General features: G+C 44.6%; 1 protein-coding gene and 1 long non-coding RNA gene across 11 annotated transcripts in view; one reads left to right on the forward strand and one right to left on the reverse strand.

Annotated features, from left to right (window-relative positions):
* Positions 1-800: 800 nt before the first annotated feature.
* Positions 801-10189, reverse strand: part of LOC132994298 (protein 4.1-like) — a 36977-nt gene continuing 27588 nt past the window's right edge. For 6 of the 10 annotated variants that reach the window (XM_061064564.1, XM_061064563.1, XM_061064560.1 and 3 more), the window contains 7 exons: positions 9955-10050; positions 8379-9083; positions 7173-7217; positions 6880-6978; positions 6174-6254; positions 4408-4524; positions 801-2891 (listed from right to left, as the gene is read on the reverse strand). In XM_061064564.1, coding sequence (XP_060920547.1) covers positions 2886-2891; positions 4408-4524; positions 6174-6254; positions 6880-6978; positions 7173-7217; positions 8379-9083; positions 9955-10050 — 1149 coding nt within the window. In that variant the 3' untranslated portion in view covers positions 801-2885. The remainder of the gene's footprint in view (positions 2892-4407; positions 4525-6173; positions 6255-6879; positions 6979-7172; positions 7218-8378; positions 9084-9954; positions 10051-10189) is intronic. The other 4 variants (XM_061064567.1, XM_061064568.1, XM_061064566.1 and 1 more) reach the window with 4 other exon arrangements.
* Positions 9579-9951, forward strand: LOC132994300 (uncharacterized). Its single transcript, XR_009676647.1, has 3 exons — positions 9579-9633; positions 9674-9809; positions 9848-9951. It is a non-coding gene; the product is annotated as an uncharacterized LOC132994300 (long non-coding RNA).

Consider the following 10189-nt stretch of genomic DNA (forward strand, 5'->3'; position numbering starts at 1 on the left):
ACGTTATTTCGTCAAAGGGCGTGGCCGTGGCGTGCGTTTTAAGTTTTTTGAGCGTTTTGGCAAGTTGCCAAAAAAGTAAATGCTTATATCTCTGACATCTAGTGTTCAATCATATTAAAATTTCTCATGCATGATACGGGACCCGCCCTGAACACATCCATGATTGACATTTTTTGATTAGTCACAGCACCACCTGTTGACAACAGGAAGTTACTGCTTCTCAGTTAGCATTAGCCATTGCTACAAGGTAGCTCATTTTCCCCTCAGATTTGGTGTGGACCATGCTAACATCTTGGCCATACAACACTTTCAAGCTCAAACGCCTACGTCCAACGCTGTCGTCATACGGAAGTAGTTTTTTCACGGGCTTAACATAGTCGTACAGTCCCAAAACTTCATACATATGATCCTGGTGGTAAAGTCAAACATCTTATACCATTTAAGTGAGTGGGCGTGGCTTAATGGCTCAGAGGCGCCCCCTACAATATTTCAAACATTCAGCCCCCGCAGCACATTGAACCTACAATTCTGAATTTTACTATGCGTATCCAACATGACAAACCCTACAAAAAAAAGACTCTTGCACCCACACCCAAAACTCAACAGGAAGTCCACAAATCACATCGCCATCAAACAGGAAGTGGCTGTAACTCTTTGTCTGATCTTCTTGAAATTACATAGGTATGATCAGGGTTGGCCTCTGAACACAGTGACACAAAACAATAATAAAGTTTAACCATAGCGCCCCCTAATGCAAGGACTAAGTACTACATCATACATACTTTGTCGGATCTGCTTAAAATTTCCCAGGTATGATCAGGGTTGGCCTCTGAACACATTGACATAACAATCATTTACTTTAACCATAGCGCCCCCTACTGCAAGGAGTAAGTACTACATCTTATATACTTTGTCTGATCTTTTTAAAATTTCTCAGGTATGTTCAGGGTTGGCCTCTGAACACAATGACAAAACAATAATAAAGTTTACAATAGTCAACTTCAACCATAGCGCCCCCTACTGCAAGAACTAAGTACTACATCCTATATACTGTGTCTGATCTGATTGAAATTTCACTTGTATGATCAGGGTTGGCCTCTGAACAAATTGACATAACAATAGTCAACTTTAACAATAGCGCCCCCTACTGCAAAGAGTAAGTACTACATCCTATATACAATGCTCAATTTCCTCCACATTTCATAGCTATCATGACAGTGCCAGCCATAACTGCTCTACGTCCAAATTTTATGTGATCTTCATTACGTTGCCTATTTCAACATGCCAGTACCACGACTTTTACACAAATCAGACTGCACGGCCTGCTGCTTAGCCACGTTCCGCTGCTGCTGCACTCCTGCGGTCGCGACACACCCCGACATGCACAGGGGTGCGAGGGCCCTTCATCACCGCTTGCGGTTTTAATTGAATTTGTTGTTTAACTTTGTGCTTTTATTGCAGTATGTGTTCAGTCTATGACTCTAATTATGTTGGGAAATGCAGCGATGGCGTGAAATCCCTGTCTGCTTTGCTGTTCGGGAATTGGATATGGCCGGGGTCATGATCCTGCTCATGGATGACTGGGATAAGTCTCCAACCTCACGCTGGAATGTACCGCTGGACAAAAATCCCCCGGTGGACAGGAGATGGAAATGCACAGGGATGGCTCTTGTGCATTGTGTTTCTCACTCCAACAGAGGTCATAGTTCACGACACAACTCCAATAATATGTTTTTTGGAAAGCGTTAACATGTTAGCAGTAAGCGACTCACAGACGGCTCGTTGGTTATTTTCTCTTTATTAGGTTCAGTGGGTGAAGTTACATTCAGTCAGGTTGAAATTATAAAGAAAATGAAACAGGATTATTTGAAAAGTGACACCAGGGGGCGTGGTCAATGTGTATAAATGTGTATAATTATAAGAGGGGGCGTGGTCAATGTGTAATCACGCTAACCTGTGAAAAGGAGCGTCACAAACTCAGATTTATGAGAATACATTCAAAGAAGTCCAATCATTGAATTTGTTTGTAATATTATTTCTACTAGCTCAGTCCATATATGTACTTGTTTTCTTCTGGTCATTGGCTGTTTCATGGGGGCGTGGTCAAAGTGGAATATTACAATATGAGGAATGGTCAGAGCTGGGCACACTTCTGTTTGCTGTTAAATTTAGAATTCATTTTTGAGGTTGACTTTCATTTGAAAAATTAAAAACAGAACATTTAATTTCCGTTAAATGTGGTTTCCGTTACATTAAGAACATATGTGAAGAGGTGGTTTACATGGTCAGATCAACACTTTATATAGGGATTAATGGTTTACAGAATCACAGATGAACTGTGCCCACCTCTGGGAACGGATAACAATGTGGGCGTGGTCAGTATTCAAAGGGAAGGGGACCAAACAAGCAGAATCAAAAAAATCAACTAAAAAGACATGAGAGAAATGATTCACAACACGATGGCAGAATGGCACAGAACTATTGCATTATGGGTATGCTACAAAGTTAGTTCTGACATTGTTAGCATTTAGCATTTCTGACTTCTGTTGGAGTGATGAAAAATGTTTCCTGAATATTTCATGAAGCTGTTTCCTCCAATCACAAACACTCGTTTACCAAACAGCTGCATTTGGTTTGTCTCTGTCTTAAGTGTGACATCACAAATGAAGCTCTCAACTAAATCTAATCTCATTATCAAGCTAATGCTAACTGAAGCTAATACTGACCCCACCTCTCCAGTCAGACAGACAGGTGCTTCTTTATGTGTGTGTGTGTGTGTGTGTGTGTGTGTGTGTGTGTAGGTGAGCATGCATGTGTACAGGTCAAACAGTGTCTTAGTTTGTAGTCTGAACTACAACTCCCATGATGCAGCAGCACCTGTAGAATTAGTCCTGAAAGAGAGACAGAGACACTGTTAGACTATGGAAACAAAACTGAATATTTTACATCTTCATGCTAAAATGTTTCAGATGATTTTTTTTCTCTATTTTTAATTATTGATTCATTCAATGATAAATAAACGCTGTTTATAAAAGTTTAACCAATAAATCAATCAAGTGGAATAATCGTTCATCTTTAAAACACCTGACAGGTGAAGAATAACTTCCAGGTTCATTTTTGACACATTTTGTTTCTCATTTTTAAGAAACACATTTTATTTCTTTCTATTGATCAAGTGACTGATTTATCTGCCTTTTTTTCACCGTCACACAGGAAAAGAAAGCAAACACTCTAATCTGACCAATCGATGAGCCCGATTTATCAGGATAGCACTGTATAGCACATTAGCATGTTAGCACAACAGATTAGCATGTAAGCAAGCCTTAAAAGACGGTTGCAGATGTCAGCATGGCGTTTGGAATGAATGTGTTTAAAGATGCATAGCAGGGGGTTGGTACTCTCAAGTGCCCTACATGATGTCACCGGATTACCATTTACATAGCATGTTAGCTTAGCATTTATTGCAAGACATTATAATGTGTTGATTAATCAACGTTCCATAGGATTGTTTCATCAATGTTCAGCTGACTGAACAGGATGGCTGCATGCTCCTAACCAATCAGAAGCTGTCCTTCTCTTCCTGTGTTCTATCCAATCAGAAGCTGTCTTTCTCTTCCTGTGTTCTAACCAATCAGAAGCTGTCCTTCTCTTCCTCTGCTCTATCCAATCAGAAGCTGTCCTTCTCTTCCTCTGTTCTATTCAATCAGAAGTTGTCCTTCTCTTCCTCTGTTCTTTCCAATCAGAAGCTGTCCTTCTCTTCCTCTGTTCTATCCGATCAGAAGCTGTCCTTCTCTTCCTGTGTTCTAACCAATCAGAAGCTGTCCTTCTCTTCCTCTGTTCTATCCAATCAGAAGCTGTCCTTCTCTTCCTCTGTTCTATCCAATCAGAAGCTGTCCTTCTCTTCCTGTGTTCTAATCAATCAGAGGCTGTCTTTCTCTTCCTCTGTTCTATCCAATCAGAAGCTGTTTTTCTCTTCCTGTGTTCTAACCAATCAGAAGCTGTCCTTCTCTTCCTCTGTTCTATCCAATCAGAAGCTTGGGCGTCCTGATCGTTGAAGTTGAAGATGCTGCATTCATGTGGTATTGGACACATCGGGAAGTGAACACCTGAGAACAATGAGACGACCTGCCGAGTTGACGTCAGAATGGTCGTTGTTAATGTTAAGATACTTTTTATGAATTCACCTAAAATACAACTTTTGCTAAAATACAACTCTTGACAGAGACTTTCACACATCTTCGTAGCATCCTTTTGTCGTTAAGAAGTTCCAACTTTCAGAACTGAAATCTCGTGAACGCAAACTGGGACCATCAGTGGAGCACATGAATGCAGCAATAGACCCATTATTGTGAATGTTGCCATGCAGCAGCCAATCCGTTTACAGCATCCAGTGACCCTCAGTGTTACCTGTGATGTCACTATAACCTGATCAGGTGACACTTCGGTTTCTTTATGGACGACCACGCGTGTGACGGACAGCTCAGGATGCTGCCGCCGCGCCTCGCTGAGCGCCGCTGCAAGAGCCTTTAACAGAAACACCAGGTCAAAGGTCAATACCTAACTCCAACCCAGGTCAAGGGTCAGCACCTGTCCCAGGTTAATCCAGGTCTGTCCCAGGTTAATCCAGGTCTGTCCCAGACAGCTCTGGTTCTTTTTCCTGACATTTTTAGGGCCTGAAGCACTGACAAGTGCGTAGGACCCTCTTGAAACCCAAGGAATTATTATTATTATCATTTTTAGTATTTTTATTGTTCCTCCTCTTTGCGGCCACTTTTGAGGGCCTGAACGTGCCCGAAAACTCACTAAACTTTCCACGGTCACCAGGTCTCGCGAAGAATTTGATATTTTGGTGGTTTCGTAAACGGAGTTCGTAAAATGGCTCAGTGGCGCCCCCTTGAAATTTTCAAAAAGGCCTCCCCATAAAGGTTTTTTTCACGTACACGAAAATTGGCACGCATATTAAGCTTGTCATGACGGACTAAAAATCCTCTTGCAGCATTTCAAAAAACCTGACAGAAGTCCACAAATTAAAGTTGAATTTCACGATAATGGCCCAAAATCGCTCAAAATCGCAGATTTCAGCCTTCCTATTTGAAGGATCTTGGCCGAGGGCGCTCATCCCTCAGTGTCAGTGTGTTCTAGACACGTTCAACATATCCCGTTGTGCTCTGCACGTTATTTTGTCAAAGGGCGTGGCCGTGGCGTGTGTGCAAAGTTTGATATGCATTTTGGCAACTTGCCAAAAAAGTAAATGGTTATATTTCTGCCATCTAGTGTTCAATCATATTAAAATTTCTCATGCATGATACGGGACCCGCCCTGAACACATCCATGTTTGAAATTTTTTGCTTAGTCACAGCGCCACCTGTTGACAACAGGAACTTACTGCTTCTCAGTTAGCATTAGCCATTGCTACAAGGTAGCTCATTTTCCGCTCAGAATTGGTGTGGACCATTCAAACACCTTGGCCATACAACACTTTCAAGCTCAAACACCTACGTCCAACGCTCTCGCCATACGGATGCATCATTCGCCGTCAAACAGGAAGTGGTTGTAACTCTCATACTTTGTCTGATCTGCCTCAAATTACACAGGTACGATCAGGGTTGGCCTCTGAACACACTGACATAACAATAGTCAACTTTAACCATAGCGCCCCCTAATGCAAGTACTAAGTACTACATCCTATATACTTTGTCTGATCTACTTCAAATTACACATGTATGATCAGGGTTGGCCTCTGAACACATAGACATAACAATAGTCAACTTTAACCATAGCGCCTCCTACTGCAAGGAATAAGTATTATTTGTATAGCGTCAACTCATAACAAGTGTTATACACAATGTAAGTACAAGTACTACACAATGCTCAATTTGCTCCATAATTCATAGCTATCATGACAGTGCCAGCCTGAACTGCTCTACGTCAAAATTTTCTGTGATCTTCATTACGCTGCCTATCTCAGCATACCATAGTACGACTTTTACACAAATCGGACTGCACGGCCTGCTGCTTAGCCACGTTCCACTGCTGCTGCACTCCCGCGGTCGCAACACACCCCGACATGCACAGGGGTGCGAGGGCCCTTCATCACCGCTTGCGGTTTTAATTTTAATTACTTTCTGTGTTTTAAATGCTCTAAATGCTTTAAAAAGTGTTTTAGACGGTACCTGGTCGTGGTCGATTTCTGTGTCCCCGGAAATCACGATTCTCTTCTCGATTCGGGTTTCTGAAATTCCTCCTTTAACCATCTGTGGACAAAATCAGGATCAGAGTCAGGATCAGGATTCAAGTCAGGATTATACTCAGGATTATACTCAGGATCAGGATTAAAATCAGGATCAGGATTAAAATCAGGATCACGATTATACGCAGGATCAGAATTATACTCAGGATCAGGATTAAAATCAGGATCAGGATTAAAATCAGGATCAGGATTATACTCAGGATCAGGGTTAAAGTCAGGATCAGGGTTACACTCAGGATCAGGATTAAAGTCAGGATCAGGATTATACTCAGGATCAGGATCAGGATTATACTCAGGATCAGGATTAAAGTCAGGATCAGGATTATACTCAGGATCAGGATTAAAGTCAGGATCAGGATTATACTCAGGATCAGGATCAGGATTAAAGTCAGGATCAGGATTAAAATCAGGATCAGGGTTATACTCAGGATCAGGATTAAAGTCAGGATCAGGATTATACTCAGGATCAGGATTAAAGTCAGGATCAGAATTATACTCAGGATCAGGATCAGGATTAAAGTCAGGATCAGGATTATACTCAGGATCAGGATCAGGATCAGGGGTTTGGTCTCATTCTGTCATTAAGATTTAATAAACATCAGTATGGTTACCACGGTGATTGTTGTTACCTTGGTGATGTGCGTAGTGGTGCTGGTGTTGGGGGTCTCTGCAGTGAAGGTCTGGGAGCTCAGCAGCAGACCTGCAGAGGAATCAGAGTCCGTCCGACACTGAAGAACACACACACACACACACACACACACACACACACATACATAATTATATTGGGTTATTGATTGTGTATTTTTGTGATGATGATGTCAGCAGTTAAACTTCATCTGGAAGTTATTTGATCTGACGGTCCTTGACGGCACCACATTTGTTCTGATGATAAATTAGTTTAATAATAATGAAGCTTTCTTACCCCCGGAGCTTCATAGGTCAGAGTTTTCCTCATCACTGGGACCTCCTGAGAGCAAACACAGAACATGAACAGATTATTTATATCATGAAATAAGAATCCAAAAACCAAAGACTCATAATCCCAGAGGAGGGCGCTCCCTCCTCCTCAATGTAAATACTACAGCAATAACAGGAAAGAGGATTATTGGATCACTGGAGTAGAGGAAAAGTTGGGCTGGGCTACCTGGGCTGGGCTAACTGGGCTAGGTTAACTGGGCTGGGTTACTTGGGGCTGGGTTAAACTGGGGATGGATTACTTGGGGCTGGGTTAACTGGGCTGGGTTAACTGGGCTAGGTTAACTGGGGCTGGGTTACTTGGGGCTGGGTTAACTGGGGATGGATTACATGGGGCTGGGTTAACTGGGCTGGGCTAACTGGGCTGGGTTAACTGGGCTGGGTTAACTGGGTTGGGTTAACTGGGGATGGATTACTTGGGGCTGGGTTAACTGGGGATGGATTACATGGGGCTGGGTTAACTGGGCTGGGTTAACTGGGTTGGGTTAACTGGGGGTGGATTACTTGGGGTTGGGTTAACTGGGTTGGGTTAACTGGGGATGGATTACTTGGGGCTGGGTTAACTAGGGATGGATTACTTGGGGCTGGGATAACTGGGCTGGGTTAACTGGGACTGGGTTAACTGGGTTGGGTTAACTGGGGATGGATTACTTGGGGTTGGGTTAACTGGGTTGGGTTAACTGGGGATGGATTACTTGGGGCTGTGTTAACTGGGGCTGGGTTAACTGGGGATGGATTACTTGGGGCTGGGTTAACTGGGTTGGGTTAACTGGGGATGGATTACTTGGGGCTGGGTTAACTAGGCTGGGTTAACTGGGGCTGGGTTAACTGGGGCTGGGTTAACTGGGGCTGGGTTAACTGGGCTGGGTTAACTGGGGATGGGTTAACTGGGGATGGATTACTTGGGGCTGGGTTAACTGGGCTGGGTTAACTGGGGCTGGGTTAACTGGGGCTAGGTTAACTGGGGATGGATTACTTGGGGCTGGGTTAACTGGGGCTGGGTTAACTGGGGATGGATTACTCGGGGCTGGGTTAACTGGGCTGGGTTAATTGGGGCTGGGTTAACTGGGGATGGATTACTCGGAGCTGGGTTAACTGGGCTGGGTTAACTGGGGCTGGGTTATGTGGAGCAGGTGTCCGTCTCCGGTGTTACCTCCTGTAGAGGTTCTGAATCTTCGTCATCATCATCACTGTTTTCTGAAGGCTGTGTCTGGTTGGTCGAGCAGAGGGAGGTAGGGCATGGTACAGAGGGGGGAGGGGAGTTTTCTCCAAAGCTCCAACCCCCCTCCTCCTCTTCCTCCTCTGAACGGTCAGAATCCTCATCCTCATGGTAACGATGAAACAGACTCGAGGTGGGTCGGGACACCATGGCAGAATGGATTCTAGTGCTGGGACTGTTGTTAGCGTCCATGCTAGGTAGCAGCTGCTCACTGTGGCTTACTATAAAGTTAGCATTGATGCTATTCTGTTTAGCATCATTAGCCTCTGTGCTCTGATCCTGTCTCACTGCTGCCTCCATGGCTTCCTCCACTGCAGCCTGTGCTAGTACACTGATAGCATCTTCGCTAGCGTAGCTAGCATCATCTTCACTAGTCTGGCTACTAGGCTCGTCATCGCTGACATCATCATCAGTGATGACATGTTTACCTGCTTCACAGTTAACCTGGTTAGCATCATTATCAGCCCAATCATCAGTGAAATCATCATGTTCCATGCAGGCCCCTGGTGGAGGGGGCGGGGGCTTTTCAGGGGGCGGACCAACAAGACTTCCTGGTGCTACCTGAGACTGGTCCACCATATGCTGATCCTGGTCACATGGCTCAGTCATCAGGAAGACCGTCTCCACCGTCTCCGACGTCTGAAACAGTAAGTGTGGAAAGGAAACTTCAATCAGCTGTTTTGGGCGGGGCCTCAGGTGAGTCATTATATTCAGTTGATTTTAGGGCACGGTCACACTTGCAATCCGTACCGTGCCATACTGAAGTACCCCCCTCCTCCCCAGTCCCCCGCTGACCATCACGGCCTGAGGTCACACGGTGACCTCTGTACATAACCATGTAATACAACACGTGCTTATGAAGCATGTTTACAAACAGAAAAAAGGGACACGCTGTCGAGTCGGCGTCATGACAGCTACTTCCTGTCTTTACTCTGAGTCGTGTTAGATACAGACTGAAGGCTCTCTGAAGCGTGGACTTTAGGGGTGAAGCGTGCTGAGGCACGAGACGGACTGCCCGTGTGACCACGCCCTCAGAGAACAATGACATCACTGAAAAGAATTCAGACTCTGTTTATGATGTTAAATAATCAGCTGATACAGACAGACAGGTAGAAAGACAGACAGGTGAACAGATACACAGGTAGGAAGACAGACAGGTGGACAGACAGACAGGTGGACAGATAGACAGGTGGACAGACAGACAGGTAGACAAACAGACAGACAGACAGACAGGTGGACGGATAGACAGGTGGACAGACAGACAGGTGGTCAGACAGACAGACAGACAGACAGACAGGTGGACAGATAGACAGACAGGTGGACAGACAGACAGGTGGACAGACAGACAGGTGGACAGCTAGACAGGTGGACAGACAGACAGGTGGACAGATACAGACAGACAGGTGGACATACAGACCGGTGGACAGATAGACAGGTGGACAGACAGACAGGTGGACAGATAGACAGACAGACAGGTGGACAGACAGACAGGTGGACAGATAGACAGCACCTTCAGGAGGTTGTGTTCTCTGAAAGTTTTTTGATCGCTGGCCGACTTCAGCAGAGCGCTCAGCGCAGGAGACATTTCATCAAGGGTAGGTTTAGGCTGCATACACACACACACACACACACACACACACACACACACACACACACACACACACAGACACACACACACACACACACACACACACACACACACACACACAAACACACACACACACACACACACACACACACACAAA

This window comes from Labrus mixtus, chromosome 19, assembly GCF_963584025.1.
Source record: "Labrus mixtus chromosome 19, fLabMix1.1, whole genome shotgun sequence".
Lineage (NCBI taxonomy): Eukaryota > Metazoa > Chordata > Actinopteri > Labriformes > Labridae > Labrus > Labrus mixtus.